General features: G+C 49.0%; 4 protein-coding genes across 14 annotated transcripts in view; 3 read left to right on the forward strand and 1 right to left on the reverse strand.

Annotated features, from left to right (window-relative positions):
• The first annotated feature begins 108 nt into the window (after nucleotides 1–108).
• On the forward strand, nucleotides 109–4,603 carry PHETA2 (PH domain containing endocytic trafficking adaptor 2). Of its 6 annotated transcripts, none has more exons than XM_023631447.2 (3): nucleotides 109–242; nucleotides 1,689–1,772; nucleotides 2,590–4,603. In XM_023631447.2, exon 3 carries the CDS (start codon nucleotides 2,604–2,606, stop codon nucleotides 3,381–3,383), a length of 780 nt encoding a protein of 259 aa, XP_023487215.1. In that variant the 5' UTR covers nucleotides 109–242; nucleotides 1,689–1,772; nucleotides 2,590–2,603; the 3' UTR covers nucleotides 3,384–4,603. The 6 variants fall into 6 exon arrangements, with proteins under 6 accessions (XP_023487215.1, XP_023487216.1, XP_023487213.1 ...); XM_023631448.2 differs by having other exon boundaries at nucleotides 115–242; nucleotides 2,538–4,603; XM_023631445.2 differs by lacking the exon at nucleotides 109–242 and adding an exon at nucleotides 340–475.
• A 160-nt stretch (nucleotides 4,604–4,763) lies between these two features.
• Nucleotides 4,764–8,092, forward strand: SMDT1 (single-pass membrane protein with aspartate rich tail 1). The gene is made up of 3 exons (XM_001502727.7): nucleotides 4,764–5,159; nucleotides 6,621–6,761; nucleotides 7,848–8,092. Exons 1-2 carry the CDS (start codon nucleotides 4,974–4,976, stop codon nucleotides 6,756–6,758), a joined length of 324 nt encoding a protein of 107 aa, XP_001502777.1. The 5' UTR covers nucleotides 4,764–4,973; the 3' UTR covers nucleotides 6,759–6,761; nucleotides 7,848–8,092.
• A 1,078-nt stretch (nucleotides 8,093–9,170) lies between these two features.
• NDUFA6 (NADH:ubiquinone oxidoreductase subunit A6) lies at nucleotides 9,171–16,091 on the reverse strand. The gene is made up of 3 exons (NM_001433622.1): nucleotides 15,925–16,091; nucleotides 10,107–10,222; nucleotides 9,171–9,390 (listed from the first exon to the last, which is right to left on the reverse strand). The coding sequence occupies exons 1-3, from the start codon at nucleotides 16,061–16,063 to the stop codon at nucleotides 9,259–9,261; spliced, it is 387 nt and encodes a 128-aa protein (NP_001420551.1). The 5' UTR covers nucleotides 16,064–16,091; the 3' UTR covers nucleotides 9,171–9,258.
• The window catches only part of LOC111771063 (uncharacterized), a 35,182-nt gene continuing 28,357 nt past the window's right edge, over nucleotides 15,308–22,132 (forward strand). For 2 of the 6 annotated variants that reach the window (XM_070253746.1, XM_070253745.1), the window contains exon 1: nucleotides 16,747–16,886. The gene's annotated coding sequence lies outside the window, so the exon portion shown is untranslated. Of the gene's footprint in view, nucleotides 15,504–16,323; nucleotides 16,887–22,132 lie in introns of those variants that run through there. The other 4 variants (XM_070253750.1, XM_070253747.1, XM_070253748.1 and 1 more) reach the window with 4 other exon arrangements.

Genomic DNA, 22,132 nt, shown 5'->3' on the forward strand with positions numbered 1-22,132 from the left:
GGGAAGCGCGGCTGGGCCTCGCGGGCTGGGTAGGAGCCCGCCCAGAGGAGGCGCCCGGGGCCGAGGCCGTCCCAGGCTTGGCTCTGTGGGAGAAGTGGGCCGGGCGGGGAGAGGGGGAATGGAGGGGAGAAGAAAAGGACTCCGAGTTCTCGGGGCGGGGTGCTGGCTTCGAGATCCGCGGTCGGGCTGAGGTGTGGCGCCGGGTTCGAGGCCGCCCGCCCGCGACCAGCTCTGTGGCTCAGGCAGGTCCCGGTCTCTCGGGCCTCAGTTTCCCTCCCGCGTGGATCAGGGGGCGGTTTCGCGGATCCCAGGCCCGGCGAGCTCTGGGCGGGGAGGGGCGGGGTCTCCGGGCTCCCGCCGCCACGTTCGCGCCCGGGCGGAGGCGCGGGGTCGGGAGCCGGGATCGGCCCGGGACGCGGCCTCAGCCCCCCGGGGGGGCCCCCTCCCGGGCGGCGGCGCGCTCGGCGGCACAGAGGTGAGAGCGGCCGGGCGGGCTTGGGAGGAGGCGGCCCGGGGAAGGCGTGGCCCGCGAGGACAGCCCCACTGCGCCGACGGGGAAACCGAGGCGGCAGCCGCACCCCGGGGAGTTCCCGGTGAGGCGACCCCTGTTTCAGGGCGATGGGGGGTCAGGGGCCCACGCGCCAGCCCGCTGCTCCTCCAGCCAAAGGATCCGCAAAGACGCGGTGCACCGGCCTCCCGCCGGGTGTGCGGTCTGGGCCTCGCACCCCTAGGAGGGCTTGGGGGGGGGGCGCCCTTCCCCAGGCACGCGGCGGGGGAGGGGGACAGCTCTGCGGGCTCTGACCCCCTTTCCGTGCCAGGTGCGGGGCCCGGGACTGGAGACTAGGCCACTCCTGCAACAAACATCTGTGGTCTCCTCCTCCCCCGCCCCTCCCCCCCCCCCCCCCCCGCACCGGTCTGGAGTGGCCCCTCCCCCATCCCAGGACCCTGCTTGTTTCTCCCCACATCCTCATCATTACTGGTCCTTCCGTTATTTATTAATTTTTAAAATTCATTTATAATCATTTTTGTCTGTTTGTTTATAGTGTGTCTTCCCCGCTGGAACGTAGGCTCCAGGAGGGAGAGACTTTGTTTTGTCCACTGTCGTATTAGTTATTTCAACACATACTTCCTGAGGGCATCCGCCAGCCGTGCAGGGGCTGGATATTGGGGTTATACCTGGAGCCAAGGCGATCCCTCCCAATGTCCATCCCGCCCTCCAAATTCTGGGGTTGGGGACAACGCTGTAAACACAGAGGAGATCCTTGCGAGATGAAGGAAATGAGACAGAAGTGCATGCTGCTATTTGTGTCATCTAAGATGGGGCCCCTTGGTGATTAGGGCCATCTTAATATAGTGATTAGGACAGGCCTCAGATTAGGTGCCTTAAAACCCACAAGTAACAGTTTGACAAGTGCTGGGAGGGAAGAGCAGGAAGATATGAGGGCACTTAACTCTGACCTGGCCTCAGGCGGCTGGGAGCTGAGGCCTGAAGAGTGACTGATGCCCAAGACAATGGGATCCAGCACCTAAAGTTGCTCGTAGGAGCCTGGCCTGGCTGGGTGGGTGGAGGGGATTATCAGGGGTCAGAGAAGGCTTCCTGGAGGCGGTGGTGGTTTCACTGGGCCCCAGAGACTGACTAGTTCTCATCGTTTAGGATGGGTTGACTGAGTTTGAGAATTGTTTTGCAGGTGTCCAGGGAACCACGTGGTCAGAGGGTTGAGCTGAGTGGCCAAACAAGAGAGGCCCCTGCCCCTGCCCAGCAAGCTTCGCTGGTAAGTGGGTCACTGCCAAGACTTGCCCCCAGAATATGTGAGGGAATCAGGAGACCCAGCTCTGCTTCTCACTGGCCGTGTGAGCTTGAGCAGTTCACTTTCACTGCTCAGTTTTCCATGAGTCAGGAGGACAGTTAGATTAGGTGCCACTTATGATCTGTGGGACACCGACATTTAGTGGTTGAGGTTGGTCCTACTCAGCTATGTCCTGTGTTTGTGCCACACTCTTGTTTACTGAGCAGGACCCCAACTGAGCCACCGACTGATGGAGGAGTGAGGCAGGCCTGCCCCCCCCCCCCGCCCAATCTGGCCCCGAAGGCTGCAGATTTTTACTAAAGGATAACTGTGCCATTAGCAAATGAGAGGCCAGCAGGGGCCCAGGAGGGTCTTGGAAACCTGAGGTATTTGGACTCAGGGTTGGAGCTAAGGGCCCCCCAGATTAAGGGATGGTTTAAGCAAAATGGTTTCTGTAGGTTTGGGGTCCATTTCAGCTCAGCTGGGGCCTGTTTCTTTTGATATTACAAGCCGCATGAAAGTCCTGCCATACCTCCTGGTCAGATCCAATCACAGTATCCTTTTCTCTGAGTCCTCTCATGTCCCGTTTTTTGCATGACCCTCACAACAACTCTTTGAGAGAAAAGGCAGGGGAGACCAGCCCATTTCACAGATGGAGACCCTGAGAGCCTCAGGGCACACAGCAAGTGAGTCCATGCTACAGCACTGGGGCCCAGGTCTCCTCCAGAGCCAGCACTTTTTTCCCCACAGGCACAGGAGCTGCCTCCCTCTCTGATCTGCGGCCACCTCTCTCACCTCACAGTTCTTACAGAAGCCATGAAGCTGAACGAGAGGAGTGTGGCCCACTATGCACTGAGTGACTCCCCAGCAGACCACGTGGGCTTCCTGCGCACTTGGGGGGGGCCAGGGACTCCACCCACCCCCAGTGGCACTGGCCGAAGATGTTGGTTTGTCCTCAAGGGCAACCTGCTGTTTTCCTTCGAGAGTCGAGAGGGCCGGGCCCCGCTGAGCCTGGTGGTGCTGGAGGGCTGCACGGTGGAGCTGGCTGAGGCCCCGGTGCCTGAGGAGTTTGCCTTTGCCATCCGCTTCGACGCCCCTGGTGTGCGCCCACACCTGCTCGCGGCAGATGGGCCCGCGGCCCAGGAGGCATGGGTGAAGGCGCTGTCTCGGGCAAGTTTTGGCTACATGCGCCTGGTGGTGCGCGAGCTGGAGAGCCAGTTGCGTGATGCCCGTCAGAGCCTGGCCTTGCATCGCCGCTCATCCTGGAAGGCTGTTACTAGCCGCTGTAAGCCCCAGGCTCCTGACCGCTGGTCTCCGGGCCTGGAGAACGGCCACACTCTCTCCAGGGATTGCAGTCCCACGGGCTTGGTTGAAGAAGGGGGCAGCAGGCCAGCAGGGCGGGGCTTGGCTGAGTGGGAGTTGCAGGGCCCTGCCAACCTCCTCCTAGGCAGGGGACAGAGTCCTGTGTCCCCTGAGACCTCTTGCTTCTCTACCCTGCACGACTGGTACGGCCAAGAGATCATGGAGCTGAGGCGGGCGTGGCTGCAGAGGGCCCAGGGGAGCCGGCCAGAACGTGAGGGACAGGATAGGCCCTGAGCCTGGGCCCTTTGGATTCTGCCTTCGTCCTGCTGGTCAGGACACCAGGGATAGTGCTTTTTCAGAAGTTTAATGTTTACTCATTTCCAAAGTTGCTTTTTTAAGGGGTGGTTCCCTCCTTCCTGCTTTTTCTGGCTTTCTCCAGGTGCCAGACCCACCCTCGTGCCTGGAGGGGACTGAGGAGTCATTGCTTCCAACCCCTTTACTTCCTGAGGCCCAGAGAGGAAAGGTGGCTCGCTCAGCAGCCACAAAGTACGACCCACGTCTCCTCACTCTGCGCTGGAGTGCCCCTCTCTCAGAAGATATTAATGAAATGGAGGGAGTGGGGAAATATTTCATGGCCACAAGTCACCCTTTCACCTACACACCAAACTGTACAGCCATAATTTCCAACATGGCGATTCCTGTGTGCATTTAAATACTGGAAGCTGGCTGCATTGTTGACTCGAGGGACTGACCTTGTCAGAGAAAGTGGATTTTTTTGTGTCATGGGGATTTCTGGGGCCCAGCTCTTTCTGAGTGGTGGAAGGGATTACACTCATGCAGGGGGGGCATGGGACCCCCCACTCTGCAGTTTGGGAAGGGCCTTTTGGAGGGAGAGGGCCTTCATCCAATACAGAGGGATTTATTCTGCTCAGAAAGTGTTGGGGCCCCCATACTCTCTCCCTGGCTGCCCTGTCAACAGATGGTGCTGGACGTTGCCCCAGGAGGGGCTGGTAGCTTTTATATATCAGCAGAAATCCTTACACCTTGTCCTCAGCAGCCAGCTCCTAGGGCTGCCAAGTGGGAAGCTAAAGAAAAGGTGCGGAGGCAGTGTGGCTTTCCCTGGGAAAGCCAGTTTGTTACTTTGGTTCCCAGTCCTGGGCATTCCAGGAGCTTGGGCACAGGATTCCTGGTACCCTGTGATGAACTATTCTCTCTTGACTGGGCTCCCAAAGAGGTGTTCTGCTCCTGAAACCCCCTGGGAACTCGTTCACAGTTCTGCCTGTCACCCAGTGTGTACCTCCCAAGACCCTCTCATTGCTACGCTCACCAGCCTGGGGCCAAGTGTTTTCTTTTCTGATTGTTTCGGGAGGCAAATTGGCTGGGTCCATAGAGCAGAGCCCAGACCAGCCCACAGCTCACGGCACCTTATTTTATACGCAGACACTCCAGACTTTTATCTTTCTTACTGTCACTGTGTTTTTTATACGATTAAAACACTAAGTTTTTTTTTATTACTCACTTTGGTTCCTCAAATTTATTTCAACTGTCTCCTGAGGGCTGCTCAGCCTGGCGGCCCTGCCTGGGGAACAAAGACAGAAATCCGTGCGGTTTACCCACAAGATGCTGGCTGACGGCCCCGCCCCGCGCCCAGAATGAGGGCGGAACGGGGGCGTCGGCGTCATCCTCGTGACGTCACCACGTCGGGCCAGAGACAAATGCCTCTTTCCCACTGCAACAGGAACTAGGAGCACTGCGCAAGTGGGAGGCTGGGCCTCCCGTCTGCTGCCGAAAGCCTCGCGAGGCTTGGGGCGGCGTTCTTCCCGAGGGCGTCACCGGGGCCGGTCGGTGGGGTCCGGGAGTCCGGTTTAGGGGCGGAGCTGGGAGATGGCGTCCGGAGCGGCTCGCTGGCTGGCGTTGGCGCCCCTCCGATGTGGGGCTCTGAGGAGCGGACCGAACTGGAGGAAAGGTGGAGAGGTCTCCGCAGGACGAGGCGGTCCAGGTCGGACCCTGGTGCCGTGGAGGTCAGTCATCGTTACTCGCAGCGGCGCCATTTTGCCCAAACCGGTGAAAGTGAGTGTCTGCCTGGAGGCGGGGCGAAGGGGCCGAGGCCAATCATTGTGGGGAGTGTGCGGGTGTCGACGCTGATTGACAGGAGCACAGGCCAATAATACGACCTCTTTAGAGCGGAAGGCGGATCAAGGACAAAGTTTTGCGCTGATACGCGGCTAATTTTGACAGATGGGAGGGAATGGCCGGCAGAGATCCCGGAGTTGAGCTGGGTGCTTGGAGACAGAAGATGGGGGGAAGAGCCGAGAAAGACGGCATTCCGCACTAGCTGATCGTGAGGAGCGCGGGGCCCTAGTTCCCCGGAGCCAGAAGTCTCGGCTTTTTGCATCTAATACGGACAGGTCACGTAACCTCTCTGCCCCGTCGATGGGATGAAATAACGAATTGTGAAAGGACTTTATAAACAAAGGATACGTAGGACGGGCCTTATCTTTTTATGAGTTTTGACCTAGTATTCAATTCATGTGACTTGCAGTCCTGAGAAGTCTGCAGGGAATTATTACAATCACTGTTTTTACAAATGAAGAATCGGGCCAGAGCAGTGAAGCCAGTGTCCAAAGCTACTAGCTGAGTTGGGTCCTGGAATCCAGGGTTCTTGCTGGTACAACCCCCACCAGATCCTATTTTTTCCACCACTGAATGCTATCACATGCCATCAGTATCCTCGGTTTTTTCTAAGTGGAAACAGTCCCTTATACCCAGCAAAAGTTTGTTGACTCCAGGGCTGTGTGGGAGTTAAAAAACAAAAATAAATTCTTTTAAAGCTAGTCTGGCCTATGTTAGCTCATATAAAGTGAGGTCGGGGTTGTTTCAAAGCAAGAAGCAGGAAGGTGCAGGGTCCATGTTGGGGGAAGAGCTGCCTTATAAAAAGGCATAGCTGAACTTTTTTTTTCTTGACACTCCAGGAAAACACGAGAGGAGATGTTAAGCTTGTACTGAACTCCCCTAGTCCATCTAAATAGCTAGTCTTTTAGTGTAAAGACATGCTCACTTTTCAAAACACACCTGTTTCTAAAATTTAATGTGGTGAAATAAAATTTCTCAGGCACCAGGGAACCTGTTAAAGAACTGTATGGAATATCCCTTCATGGTGCATCTTTCTGTGATCCATTTTCATGTGTTTAGTGTCTCAAGTGGAGCTGAACTCTATTTCCAGAGTCAAGCTCTCTGAGTACTTTCTCACCTGTTTGATTGTAGGTATCTGTAATTACCAGATTGTGCCCAAATTTTTAGATGTCCAGAGTGCCTAATACTTTTCTTTCCAGTATCTACTTTGATGGCCACAATCACTTCATCTCTTCTATTTATTTTTTTTGCTTTGATTTTTTCCAAGGACTTTACAGTGAAGTTGCTTATGATGGGTCTGGGATCCACAGGAGGCAATGCCCCTAGGAGGGCTGGGCCTTCTGTGGTCCTGCTAGATTCGGGCCCGGAGCTCACAGCCATTGTTCTGACCCCCTGCAGATGTCCTTCGGCCTCCTCCGTGTGTTCTCCATCGTGATCCCTTTTCTCTATGTTGGGACGCTCATTAGCAAGAACTTTGCTGCTCTACTTGAGGAGCACGACATTTTTGTCCCAGAGGACGATGATGACGATGACTAACAGGTAAGACCTGCTTTTCCCCCTACAAGGACGAGCAGAAAGGGGGGTGGAACATCTGAGGTGTGATGTAGTTTGGCCTGGTAGCAGCATTTGGACACTTGAAACAGCAGCTCAGATCTTTAATAATTGACTCACTTAGAGGCCAATGTTTTTATTTTGCCTTTTCTCTCTGTTGGATGAAGGAAACAGTCTTACTTACAAATCACTGGGATCTCTTCCAACTAGGCTGGATCCCAGCCAGCCTTTTCAGTTGCCCTTTATGTCCCCTCAGTCTCTCAACCCACAAGTTTTCTTGACCACATGCCTTACGTGCCCACCACAAGCGGCTTCATCTCAGTGCCCCACGTTGAAATCTGGGAACCGCAGATCCTCACTGTGGTCCGCTCTGGTTACCAAGCTCTGTGCCAGCACGGCCTGCACATGAGCACTGCAGCTGGTTCCTGCACTGCTCACAAACCCTTCCCCCAGTGCCTGTCCCATTCCGCTTCCTTGTATTGACTTCTGGTGCTATGTGCTGCGTGGCTGCATTATTGTCATGGGTAAGGACACTCCTGACTCCTTAGCCTGGCATTCAGGGCTTGCCCTGATCTGGTCACACCTGTTATTCTAGCCTCATCTATATTCGCAACCACACACCTGTCCCCAGTATTGACCATTTCTTCTCCCAAGCATTGGCTCATTGTTCCTCTCACTTGGAAGCCTGTTTCCCAGCCCCTGTCTTATTTCCATCAATTCTTCATTGTCTTTGATGAAGTCTTCCCGCATTCCTTAATTTGAAAGTGACTGCTCCTTCCTCTGACCAGTACCTCTCTTGTGACACTCAGCATTGTGTACTTAAACACATACACACACCCTAAACTCCACTAGACTATGAGCTTCTTGGTGGCAGGGAACATGTACTTTGTACCCTTGGGTTCCCAGCGCTTGGTCTGTGGTGTATGCTCAGGAAATATATGAATGAATAATCAAACGTCCTCAAAACTGCCTCTCCCCTCACATTTGGGAGAAGCACTCTGTGGAATTCTCTTTTGGTATGTGGATACATGAGTGCTCTATTGCCCAATTCACTGCTGCTTTCCTTTCTTACAGGGTATGCAGGAAGTACAGCAAGGAGAAAACCCTACCTTAACTAAGAAACGGTGATGCTCGCAGCCTCCCCTCCTCCCCTATCAGCAGAAGGGTCCAGGGAAAGCCCTCAGCCTCCCGACTCCAGTGAAGCCTCCTGCATGGTCTGTGACCACAGCCCAGATCCTCAGGCTCTAGGAGGTTCCCTGTGATGTGCTGTCCACCGAGCACAATCAGATTATGAATAAACATCAGCTCTGTATGACTAAGCGATGGCTGAAGTTTCTTAATAAGAGCAGGCTCTATTTGCAGTTTCTTGTCTCTGCTGTCCTTTCTCTCTCAGCTGAACATACAGGCCTTTGATTTACAATCCAGGATCTCTAGGCCCCTATGAATCCATAATCATGGGGGCCTGGGACCTATTTTCATTATTTACAAAAGCGCAACAGAAACCGTTTTCTCTCAATAAAGTCAAACTTTTTTTGTGTTGAGTAACACTGCCTAATTGTCACATGCTAATCATAAGGGGCTTTGATTCTTAGTTTAAAACTACTTGAGAATACCATTATTAGAATGATTCTTTCAAAACCTGCCTTCCTTAGAGGAAAAGATAATAAAGGGGTTGTTGGCAGTGAAAAATTTGGGAATCCTCAGGGTGCTTGTACCCATAGATACTGACCCTTTTGTCCAGCATTCAGACTGCCCAGGGAAGAAGCAGAGAAGACTACCATCCAAAGCAAACGGAGATGAGTTCTTTAACCTGGCTTCACATTTATTCTCCTGTCACTTTAGAGCTACCCCCGAACTTGCAAAAACAGTAGGAATATTTCTGTTCCGTGTGTGCACTGAACAGCTGAGTCCCTAGCAGGGTGCCTAATTGAGGAGGAAGTTAATTTCATGTGAAGGGCTGGTGCTTGTTGCAAATAGACCGGCTAGACCTCTGAACAGCCGTTTTCTTCAGAACCCAGGGTAAAAGAGCCCAGCTTGTCAGCTCTACTTCTGTGCCTTAGTGCTACTCTGATCCCTCTCCAACAGCAAGAGCTGACTGATGTTGGATGACCTCTGCTGTGACACCAAGCTGTCCCATCCTGGAGGCTGGAGAAACACAGCTGAATGAACGAAGTCATCCAGCCTCACACCCAGGATGACAGTTTCTGCGCAGATGGCCTCATCTTTCCTGTTTACAGACATGCAAGGCTCTGAGCAAGAGAATCCAATCTAATTTACAGGAAACACCACACTTCAGGAAAAGGGAAAGAACAGCTGGTGTGTATACCAAGACCCGACTTGTTCAGGCAAAAAGGGAGAGAGACTGCAAAACAGCTTCCCCTTGGTTCACCAATGGAATTCTATCGTGAGTATATGACCATCATATATTGTTTATTTGTGCTCTAAAGTATTTAAATATCAACATGCACCTTTCCATTGAGTGACTTCACGGGTCATGGCCAACATAAAACTTGGACAGGAAGTCCTTTGGCCTTGGCGCTTCTGTTTCATGGAAGAACCGCATAATATGTGTCCGCTGCTTCCACACTTTAATCGTTTCCTCCAGTTCCATCTTTCCCTGCAAAAGTGAGGGGAGAGGTCATTCATTAACGTGGTCAAGTAGAAGGAATACAACACCGAAGGCCAGCATTCCATTCTCTGCTCTGGCACTGACTTGTTGAGTGACCTTGGGTGGCAAGTAACGTACTCTGTCTAGAACACAGTTTCTGCATCTGGAAAATGAGATATATTGTTTAACTCTGTGGCTAACTGGTCCTAAGAGGAGAGACTACCAGGTCAACAGGCCCCTGTGACATGAATGCCTAATCTGACTGGCTTATGTTTTTGCATAATGTTTCTATCATGTTACTTACTGGTCCATGCTGAAGCTCCCATTGATGCTAACGTGACTGACCAGAGAGACAGAATCAGGCCTAGGATTTGACCCCATTTATGCAGGACTCAGTCAACTGGCCTGCCTCTTCTAGCTGTCAGCTGGCAACCAGGTGAAGCAGTAACTTCCAGAGATGGGGTTCAAGAAGAGTTCAAATTTTCCTCCCCATATCTTTTTAAGTTATAAAATACAAGCTGCAATGGATTTTCCCTTGAACAATCTTATCATCTATTTAACCAGGTGATAACTTCCAAGTTCAACTGTTCTTTTGAAACACTATGCAACTGTTGCTGATCCAGTAGTTGCTTTTTAAACCTGGAGACAAAGTGTTCATCTGGGAAGACTGAAAAGCTCCAGACAAGTTGGCTGCTCTTTTAAGTGGGTCAGGGAGAGTCATTTACCTTAATGACCAGAAGATCAACTACCCTGGGGTCCATGACATGGGCATTCTTCATAAACATTTCTCGGACTTTATCCCGTCCCTGTTTCACAGAGATGTCTAGCTGGAACAAATGCACTAGAGAGAAAACATGATTCAGGGTAGAAATTACATGGTTAAAGCATGTTTCTTCAACATTGAGTCACTGGATATTCATTGAACAGGTACAGGTTGCCCATTCATTCCATTCACCAAATATTAGCCTGACCCTAAGCTAGGCGCTTGACGATGCAAAGAAGCATGAGACGTGGTATGTGCTCTCAAGGAGCTGACATTTTGTTTGGGGAGACAAGACCACTGCAGTGAAGAGGCAGGATAGCAGAGTTTCAGAGTTCAAGGGTTCAGATCCCAGCTCTGTCATTTATCAGCTATAATCCTGTGTATGTTAAGTTCTCTGTGCCTGAGTGCATTTATTTATGAGTGAAATGAGGATGATAACAGTACATATAACACCAGAGCTGTTGTGAGGATTCTATGAGAGAATGCAAAATCCTTAGCATGGTACCTGGCAGGGAATAAAGCTCTCAATACAGTAGCATTATTATTATATGGAACAAGTGGCAAAAGATGATGGGGTTGAAATGAACGTCAACTGATATGGGTCTGTGCACCACACAAGTTTACAGTTGAGGGAGACTGCTGAGGGTCTGTGCCGGCAGGGAGGCTTCGGTGCAGGAGCAGTGACTACCATGTTAGGTTACTCGGGGGAAGGAGAGAATTTAAGATGCAGCTCCTGTCTTAAAGCTCCCTAGGTCTTAAAGTCTGTTGGAGGGATAGCCATCCATGAATGCAAACATAAAATCATAATATTCAGCAATCCCCGATGAAGTAGGTGCCTGAAACAGTGCCCTGGGCCTTCAGATGAGGCATATGGATGTCCTTTGAAGATGAGGTTTTAGTCATTCGTATTCCCATCCTTGGCAGTGAGCCTTCAGTGGATTGCTGATGACAGCAAGGGCATGAACAGGGCCTTGTGTGCTAGGTGGAATACAGACAGGAGGACGGGCACACTAGGTTGAGGGGACAGCGTGAGCACTGTGGGAGGAAGGAGACCAGGCTGCCCATCTGGTGAGGATACCTTGTGTTGTGGCCATTCCTGTAAGACGTCCACTCTGGTCTATAGAACGACCACAACCAGCTCTGAAACCACTATTTAGGGCTATTCAACAATAAAGCTAGAATCTTTAATTATATTCATAACTTAGTGACAGTGATAGAGAACCAAAGCTTCTGCTGAGGGAAATACTGTGCTGCCGCAAAGACGACAATGTTTCTCATCCGACCAGGGAACCAGCAACAGCAGCAATCTAAAAGGGGAAGTGCATCCCAGCTTTGTAGGGAAGGCGTAACAGAGAGGACAGAGGATCACTCACACCAGAAAGAGCTCAGGATTCTGTGGTGTCTGGAGTAGGCTCTCATGGCGAGCCAATGATACACATCTGCTCCCAAATCTGCCTTTGCCGACTTCACTTTGGTAGCTTAAAATCAACCGTGGTGGGAGTATTTACACCATGGAAAATGGTAAACGTTATCAATCTAGGGTTCCCTCCAGAGAGCTAGCTGTTAAACACTACAGTCAGCATCATATTAGGAATTTTAGAAAAGAGCAAAGCGACAGTAAGACAGACATAAAAACAAATGCAAACTAATACGGATCCTAGAATTTAGAATCTTACCGTGTGGGGGAGTGAGGGCTAGCGCACCCTGGGGACTTGCCTTAAGTCACCACTACTGGTCCCTGGCAAACACGGGCCTGGAATCCAGGTTGCTTATTGTTTTTTTAAATTTACAGTTGGTGCTCTTTTAAGGAAAGGAATATGGGGAATCTTCCTTGCTATCAGTGCTTCCTTTTCCTGCATTTTTATATTAGATGCCTGCCCAACCTTGGGAGGAAAAAACAAGGTGCCTCTAGGCATACTCAGGGAGCTGGTGCCCATCGCTCCCCTTCCTCATGCCCTGAGCCACACACCAGGGCAGTGGGTGTACGAATCTTCTCAGGAAAATGTTCACAGGCAGTGGGGCTTACGATGTCAGTTCACAGATCCCTGAATGCCCATCTTCCAAGGTTAAGAACCCTTGTCTCTGGAGAGACAAATTCCACAGCTTTGTCCTAGGCTTCCCCCTCTCATCCTAACCCCCTGAACACACCCCTCCACCAGTGAGAAAGGCTGTGGGCATGCAAAAAGTAACAGTCTAAGCTATAGCTGCTGAATTGTTCTTTGGACTAAATTGGTGTCTCTCAAACCAGTGGTGATTTTGCACCCCTCCCCCGGAACATTTGGTGACATCTGGAGGCATTTTTGGTTGTCACAACTAGGGGGAGAGTGCTACTGGCAGGTAGTGGGTAGAAGCCAGGGATGTTGGTAAACATCCTACTACGCACAGGACAGCCCCCACAACACTTACCCAGCACAAACGCTGCTGCTGAGAAACACTGCTTAAATCAATTCTAACTGTCCTTCCTCAACTCAGACATTCCTGAATATTTAACTTTCAATTTGAAAAAATCTGAGACACTCAAAAGGAAAATACGGAAGTGCCCCTTTTGGATGAAGGTGACTACCACGGTCTCTGTGTGTTCTTCCAAAGTTACTGTTAAGGCTTTTCTGAGTCAGGAAGGCCCTGACAGATTAGGAAAGTCGACATTGATATGGTCTCAGCTCTAGGCTCCAGTTCATTTTGGTAGCATTCATACCAGGCACTGGGAGATCCCTAGATGGGAAGGCAGCATGGTATAATGGAAAAGAGAATGAGATCGAGGGGCAAAGATGGGGTAAGGTCTCCACACCATTATGAACTATGACCTTGTCTGGGGTACAGCCTCTTCAGCCTGTTCCCTCATCTAAAAAATAGAAAATAACCTTCACAGGAATGAGGTGAAATTCTAGTGACAACATCTGGTAAACATTAAACGTTGATACAAATGTTAACTATTAAAAATTTCAGCACTTATTTCCCATACCTCTGTTATATTTTGGGTTTTAATGATCTGGTTATATGCCTATCTTCCTGACTAGACCATAAGACTCTTGAAGGCAGAATTGTGTTTTATTCATTTTTGTGTCTCTCTAGGCACCTAGCACTGATCCTATAGTCCAAGCGGTACTCGATGACATGGAAATTAAATGAAGGAACAGTTTCTATACAAAGTCTCCTGCTATGTTGTAACCAGCAAGCAGCATGTAATATTTTTTCAAAGGAAGGATTCAATGGTGGTTTCTCCCTGTGCTCCCACGCCAAGGCTGCCACCATCCGGGCAAAGGGCACTCTGCCCCACATGTGCAGCAGAACTGGGTTCTGTGAGATTCAGGGAAAACTACAGCAGGAGATAAGAGTGAGGGGTAACAGCTGGACAGTCTCTGAAGTCCGGCTCTTCTACTTACTAACAGTGTGACATGAGACAAGTTCATGAGGCTCAGTTTTCTCATCTGTAAGACAGGGAACAATCAGAGCCTACTCTAAAGTAAGGTAATGTAAAGTATTTAGCATAGTGCTGGGCCATGTGTGTGCATTTCAATAAATGTTAGTTATTATCAATACTATTACTTATTCCCAATTCTTGGTTTGGTTCCCCAGCTGGAGTCCCAATTGTGGATAGAAAGGCACCAGTGTAGACAGAGGCCTGAGCAAGCGACCAGCTATAGATCAGTGATCCTTCCTATAAGGGTGTACCACCCCACTGACTCCCTTTTTTCCTGCTCTCTAGGCTCCTGTAACCCCTGGCCTTCTCCTCCTCCTCCCAGGAACCTTCTGACTCTGGGATTATCTTCTCAATAGTATTTGAAGGAAGGTTCCGGGAGCGGATGGTTTAGAAAGAGATGGGTCCTGACAGTGGATACTTGTGTTCTATCCTCAACTCAGCCATTGATTTTTCCCCTTCACAAACTGCTCTTCCGGCATCTGGGCCTTGTTCCCTACCTCCAGCTCCTCCCTGCAATAAGAAAGGGTTCTGGGCACTCACAGAAGTATTCTGCTAGGCAAACATTATGTTTTTAAACATCTGAATTTGAATGCACATTCCCCCACACACTTGCTACCGTCACTCCCCCACACGCACTAGCCACCCGTCCTCTGAAGGCATTTGAATTTGCAGTCTCTGACCCAGCAGTTCACTTAAGTCTCCCTGTCTAGCATCCTGTGGGTTTAAGTTCTGGTCATCAGCAGCCTCTCAAAAAGGCAGCTTGAGGACAGGGACACTGTGGAGCAGACACAGTTCCCACACATCAAAGAACTGGGGTCTACAAGGAGGCTACTGCTAGGGTAAGCCCTATAAATAAGAATGACAATAATAACAACAATAAAAACAACAGGAGCAGCCCGCATTTAATGAGCGCCTGACTAAGTGCCAGGCCCTCGCCTAAGCACTTTAGATCTATTAATCTACTTAACAGGTAACCCTCTGAAGAAGGTACTATTATTATCCCCATTTTACAGATGAGGAAACTGAGGCACAGTGAGATGAAATAATTTGTCTAAGGTCACACAGCTAGTAAGTGCAGGGCGTGGAGGCAAGTCTATATAATCACCACATTTTACGGCTTCTCACACACAGGCAGGGCAGTGGCAGCCCTGATGGGTGCTATGGTGCTCCAGATCACTTAAAAACACTGGCACGGCGCTTAAGTTCGCACACTCTGTTTCGGTGGCCCGGGGTTCAGGTTTGTCTGCTAGGATCCCGGGTGCGGACATGGCACCGCTTGGCAAGCCATGCCGCAGCAGGTGTCCCACATATAAAGTAGAGGAAGACGGGCACGCATGTGAGCTCAGGGCCAGTCTTCCTCAGCAAAAAGAGGAGGATTGGCAACGGATGTTAGCTCAGGGCTAACCTTCCTTTAAAAAAAAAAAAAAACCTTCCCTCAGACTAGCAGTGATGGTCTACACTGAAGCAAAACAGTCCCTGACAGTGGTACTGCCCTTGACAGTTTAGACGGCACTTTCCCCAACCCCTCTTTCATCAGGTGCACTAGGCAGCACTGCCGGGGATGCCAAGATAAGAAAAAACACAGGCTCTGCACCCGGGGAGCTGATATCTTAATCCTTCAGGTTAACAGACTGGTTCTCTGACATCTCAGTGGAGGCAGGGGTTCTGAGGAAGCAGCAGGCAAGCCAGCAGGGGGCAGGGGGAGGAGTTCCTAAGGAAAACTAGGGGCAGGTAGAATATCGGGGGCAAGGCGTGGGAGACTGGAGAGAGGGGGAGGACATCTCGCCTGCAGGGGTGTAAAGGCACTCCTGATTTACGGATGACCTTGGGAAAGTCACTTCCCTTCTCTGCTTCAGTTTCTTTTTTTGGTGAGGATGTGGGAACCAGATGATCGCTCAAATCCTACAGCCACTTGTGTTATACAACCTATGGGCATCTGTAAGTATGTTCTGGAACTCTAGAGTTGACGTGGGGTTCCAGACCCACCACAGGCTAGCTCTGGGCCTTGTGAGCGTCACTTGGCCTCTCGGTGCCTCAATTGCCTCCCCTATAAAATGAGTATGTCACTGACAGTCCCTGCTCTCCCTCCCGGGGTTTCGGTAAGAATTACGGGAATCCTAGAAGCCAAAGCGCCGAGGGCGCCTAGAAGCGCGGGACGGACGCTGGGAAGGGCTGATGTGACTCCGGCGCCGCCGCCAGGTCGGGTCCACCAAGACTCGAGTGACCCTCCTGCCCTGAAGCACGCGGAGTCGCCTCTGCCCAAGCTGGTGACCTCGGCTCGGCCCGGGAGAAATCGGAGGCCGGGACGGCTGCGACCTTGGGCTGCCTCCGGGGCCCCGCGTGCGCCGCTGCCTCTCACCAGTGTTCGGCACCTCCCGGTACCAGGCGCGGTAGAGCTCGCGCACCCTCCGCTTGGCCTCGTTCATGTCCCGACTGAAAATGGGCTTCACCGAGGTGCCGGCCGCGGCGGCTGCCCGACTGAGGCCGCTCGCCGCCATCTTGCTAAGGAAATCGCCTCCTAGCCCCACCCCCCTTTTCAACGCGCGAGTGTGGCGGAAGAACGAATATCTTCTGTCATTGGCTAAGATTAAACGCCCCGCCCCCAAGCCCCAAGGGTGGGCGGCTCTGGGGCCCTTTGATTGGCTGGAAAGGCTCTGTGGGCGGGAGAAGATCGGCTGGTGGGGCCTGCGCATGCTCATTTGAGGAAACGCCCGCTCGGCCGTTGGTCGTCCTAAACGTGGCCCGACGGCGCCGCCAGGGGGCGCACGCGCCACAGGCTGGAGGCTGGGCGGGAAGCCGGCGCGCGCGGTCGAGCGTCTCTCGTTTGGGACGCCCGTGGGCGCGCAGGGCGTCGCGGAGCTTCCTCGGTCGCTCGCCGGCGCGGCCCCAAGACTACGGCTGAGGCTGAGGCGCATCCCGGTGGCTGGGCTGCCTTGGAGCTGGCCCGACCTCTCTGCGGCTTTCCCACAGCAACGACTTTTTTAAAAAGTAAACCAGCTCTTTGCAAGCGCGCTGTAGATGGGAAAGCGCTTTCCCGGCCTTTGGCTTCTCGGCCTTTCTCCACCGCCCGGGAGGTAGTTATCTGATCAGCCCCATCTCAGACAAAGACATTTTCCTCCCAAACTGTGGATCTCTGTGAAAAACAGCCCAGAATTTTGGAGCTGGGCGGAACCTTCAGCCGTGCGTCCTGGGCCTCTGTCTCTTCCCGGGCCTTTTTGTACGGAGGTTCCCTGGCCGTCGGGGCAGCCTGGAAGTGCAGAGGGAGAAGCGGCAGCCGGCAGCCGTGCAGGAGATGCTGTCCCTGGTCCTGTCGATCTCTAGGTAGGTGGGTGCCCTCAGCATCCCCGCTTTACAGGTGCGGACGCTGCGGTGGTGCCGAGTCGCGGTCGCTTGACGCCTGCCTGGGCTTCCCGGTTCTTTCTGACAGCGCAGCTGACAGGCACCTCGTGAGGCTGGGGAAGGAGCGGGGCCAGCCTGCGGGACGGCCCTGCCTCTAGCCCAGTCTTTCCTGTTTTAAAAGGGTAAAGAATTGGATTTTTTCCCCCCTTTATTATCTTTTAAAGAATGTTCGTACATTTAAATAAGTTATAAAAGAAAGCACGTCACATCTATGTTACAGAGCATGATAATAAAATGGAAACTTGCACCTCAGTACCCACTTCAAGAAGTGGTAGTACAGTTCCAGTTTCCATAAAGCATCCTGAGTTCCTGGTAACCACTGTTTTAACCTCTGCGGGCACGTTAACTTGCTTAAGCCTCGCCACACGCCTGTGCGATGAGCGCTGTTATGCCCATTTCACAGGGAGAAAGCTGAGAAGCAGAGAGACTAAGTGACTTGGCAGCGTTGGGTTGAGACCCAGGTAGCTGGCCCCAGAGTCTGTGTCCACCTCTCCCAGCACCTGTACACTGTCTACCTGTGTGATTCTAACCTGATCCGTGCTCCTGGCCTCTCCAGGGGTAACCACTGTCATTAATTCAGTGTTTAATCTTCCTTTTCATTGAAAAAAAAAAAATAGCCTCTAAAACAACCCACAAACTCGGAGAAAATATTTGCAAATCATATATTCTGTAAGGGACTTGTATCTAGAATATATAAAAGGCTCTTACAACTCAACAGTGAAAAGAAAAATAAAAAAAATGAACAAAAATGACAACATCAAATGCTGACGAAGATGTGGAGCGGCAGGAACTCTCTTTCATGGCTGGTGTGAATGCAAAATTGTAACCCACTTTGGAAGACAGTTTAGCAGTCTCTTACAAAACTCAACACACTTTACCATATCATCCAGCAGTCACGCTCTTCGGTATTACCCAAATGAGTTGAAAACTTATGTCCACACAAAAACCTGCACATGAATGTTTAGAGCAACTTTATTCGTAATTGCCAAAACTTGGAAGCAACCAAGAAGTCCTTCAAGGGGTGAATGGATAAATGAACTGTGGTACATCCAGACAGTGGGATATTCTTCAGCGCTAGAAGGAAATGAGCTATCAAGCCTCAAGAGACATGGAGGAACCTCAAGTGGATATTACTAATTGAAAAAAGCGAATCTGAAAAGGCTGTAAAATTGTATGATTCCAGCTATGTGACGTACTGAAAAAAGGCAAAACTATGGAGACAATAAAAAGATTGTTGGTTGCTGGGGGAGAGAATGATGAATAGGTGCAGCGCAGAGAGTTTTTAGGGCAGTGAGCCCATTCTGTGTGATACTATAGTGGTGGGTGATGTCATTATACACTGTCCAAACCTGCAGAGTGAACCCTAATGTAAACTGTGAACTTTGGATGATTCCGATGTGTCAGTGTAGGTTCATCGATTGTAACAAATGTACCACTCTGGTGGGGGATGTTGATAGTGGAAGAGGCTGTGAGTATGGGCGTTACAAGGGGTATAGGGAAATTCTCTGTATTCCCCACTCAATTTTGCTGTGAGCCTAAAACCACTCTTAAAAGATAAAGTCTTTTTTTTTTTTATGGGCAAAAGATTTGAATAGTTGTTTCTCCAAAGAAGATATACAAATGACCAGTAAGTACATGGAAAGACACATCATCATTAGTCATTAGGTAAATACAAATCAAAACCGTAACAAGATAACCATTTCTCAGCCACTAGAATGCCTAGAATAAAAGACAGGCAATTGTTAGTGATGGCGAGGATGTGGAGAAATTGGAGCCCTCATCCGTTGCTGGTGGTCATGTTAAATGGTGCATCCACTTTGGAAAATAGTCTGACAGGTTATTAAAAAGTTAAACGTAGAATTAACTATATGGTCCAGCAATTCCAATCCTAGGTATCTACCGAGGAACGTGAAAACATTTGTCCACACAAAGACTTGTATGCAAACGTTCATAGCAGCGTTATTTACAATAGCCACAAGATAGAAACAACTCAAAAGCCCCTCAACTGCATGGACAAAAACCCCAAAAAAGTAGGGAAACAAAATGTGCTATATCCACACGATGGAATCCTCTTCAGCCACGAGGAATCTCGAAAACATTATGCTAAGTGGAAGAAGCTACACACAAAACAACACATACTGTATGATTCCATTTGTATGAAGGGTTCAGAAAAGGCAAATCTATACAGACAGAAAGTAGGTTAGTGGTTGTTCAGGGGTGAGAATGGAAATGAAGAATCGACGTATTATGACGTGTCTGTGTAGGCTAATGGAAATGCTCCAAAATTAGTTTGTGGTGATAGTGTACAACTTTGCAAATATACTAAAATTCATTGAATTATACACTTAAAATGGGTGAAGGATAAACTTTATGGCATGTAAGTTATATCTCAGCAAAGCTGTCGGACAAAAATAGTCTCCAATGATTTTTCAAATGGGTAAAGTCCAATGTATCTTAATGATGCCTTCTTGCTCTCATCATCTTAAAAAAGGAAAAAACCTCTATTTGTCCTTATTAAAAACAATGATTTTAGAAAATTGTGAAGGAACAGCACAGTACAGAAAATAAATAGCCTCCATCGAATTAGAGGTAATGTAGAACACAGTGAAAAGAATTTAGAGTCAGTCTCTGATACCAGTGTCTAGCTGTATATCAAGTTACCTTTCCTCCGTGAACTTTGGTTCCCACATCTGTAAAATGGGGATAATGGTGGCTACCACACAAGGTTGTGAGGATTAAATGAGATGATGTATATAATAATAAGTGCCTAGAAGAGTGTCTACTGCACACAGATGTTTGATAAATGTTGGTTTTCCTTTCTTTTGTCTACTAATCAGATTATGAGAATCCTGTTAACTTTCTTTAGCCTCAATCCCTATAATACATTACACAGAGTAGATCCTAGTGACCAAGAGCCAGTGAAGAGGGGCAGTCTTGCTGAGGGAGGAGGGTTGGAATGCATCTAGGTGGTTGTCTTGATTATGTGTTTGCAGCTTAAGCCCCCCATTTTTTACTTACATTGTATGTTATGGATTAATACAAATAGAGATTTTTAAAAGTGCTTTTATGCACATTTTACCCAAGATTAAGAAAACGTCCATTTTCTGTAGCAAAGAATATTCTTTTTTTTGGTGGGTGATGTTGGTGTAGATATGGGTTAAGGGCTAACCACTTTCCCAACCCCCTCTTCTCACTGTCCTTGTTGCCCAGTGAGTGTTAAATTGGGTTGAATTGAAGCCTGAAGCGTTTAGAGGACTTGTGCAGTTGGTCATGGAGTGAGAAACTAGATCCCAGAATTTCTTATTCCAGTTCACTCCCTCTTACCTCTTCCTCCACTCCTGCTCTCCTGTCACCCCACTTTTGGCCTTTATTTAAAGTTCTCCTGTCCAAGATGGTCAACATCTATCTGCATCCTACTTCTCTGAGACCACCTTAGAGTCAGAGATAACACAGAAGATCTTTTGGTCTCCAGTGGCATATGGGATCATGGGATCCCAAGATGGAAGCAAAAGCAAGGAGGAGGTATCAGGAACTGGAAACACACCCATCAGGGCCCAGATACATAGCCACACATTGTACTCAGCCTTTTCTTTCTGGCCCCTGTAGGGAAGAGAAAAGTGGCTTTTATCATTTTCTGTATATTCTACTATATATTTTAAATTAAATGTTTAAGATAATTTTAGATTCACATGTATAAGAAATAAAATAGGGAGGTCAGAGGTACCCTTTACCCAATGGTAACATATTATAAACTATATAGTACAGTATCGCAGCCAGGATATGGACTTTACTATAATCAAGATACAGAACACTTCCATCACCACAAAGATCCCTCATGTTGTCTTTCCCCCTCCCCCTCCTCATTACCTGATAAAGGGGCTCCATTTCTATAATTTTGTCATTTCAAGAATGTTATATGGGGCCAGCCCTGTGGAATAGTGGTTAAGTTCAGTGCATTTCACTTCAGAGGCCTGGGTTTGTGGGTTTGGGTCGTGGACCTACACTACTTGTCAGCCACACTGTGGCAGCAACCCACATATAAAAGCTAGAGGAAGATTGGCACAGATGTTAGCTCAGGGCTAAACTTCCTCAAGCGAAAAAAGAGGAGGATTGGCAACAGATGTTAGCTCAGGGTTAATCTTCCTCAGGAATAAAAAAAAGAATATTATATAAATGAAATCATACAGTATGTAACACTTTGGTTAGGCTTTTTTCCCCCACTCAGCATAATTCCCTTAGGATCCATCTAGGTTGTTGTATGTATTGATGGTTTATTCCTTTTTATTCTGAGTGGTACTCAAGAGTATGGATGTACCACAGTTTGTTTAACCATTCACCCCTTTAAGGACATCTGAGTTGTTTCCAGTTTTTGGCTATTATGAATAAAACTACTATAAACATTTGTGTACAGCTTTTATGTTAACATAAGTCTTCATTTCTCTAGAATAAATGCCCAGGAGTGCAATTGCTCGGTAATATGTTTGTTGCATATTTAGTTGTCTAAGAAACTACCAAACTGTTTTCCAGAGTGACTACCATTTTACATTCCCATTAGCAATGTATGAGTGAAATATGGTTTTTCCACATCTTCTTCATTTAGTGCAGCGGCTTTTTTTTTTAAGCCATTTTGATAGATGTGTAGGGATACCTCATTGTTTTAATTTGTGTTTCCTGTTGGCTGGTGATGTTAAACATCCTTTCACATGCTTATTTCCCATCCTGTATTCTCTCTAGTGAGACGTCTTTTCAAGCCTTTTGCCCATTTCTAATTAGATTTTGTTTACCTGTTGAGTTTTGATAGTTCTTTATATATTCTAGATACTAGTCCTTTGTCAGATACGTGGTTTGCAAACATTTCCTCCCACTCTGTAGCTTGTCTTTTTATCTTTTCAACAGGGCTTTTCACAGAGCAAAAGTGTTTAATTTTGATGAAAGCCAATTTATCAATTTTTTTCCTTTTGTGGATTGTGCTTTTGGTGTCAAATTTAAGAACACTTTGCCTAGCCCTAGGTCCAGAAGATTTTCTGTGATTTTTTTTTTCCCCTAAGAGTTTTATGTTTTATATTTAAATGTGTAGTCCATTTTGAGTTAATTTTTGTATAAGGTATTAGATTTAGGTCAAGGTTCATTTTTTTGCCTATGGATATCTGATTACTACAGGACCTTTT

This window comes from Equus caballus, chromosome 28 (assembly GCF_041296265.1).
Source record: "Equus caballus isolate H_3958 breed thoroughbred chromosome 28, TB-T2T, whole genome shotgun sequence".
NCBI lineage: Eukaryota > Metazoa > Chordata > Mammalia > Perissodactyla > Equidae > Equus > Equus caballus.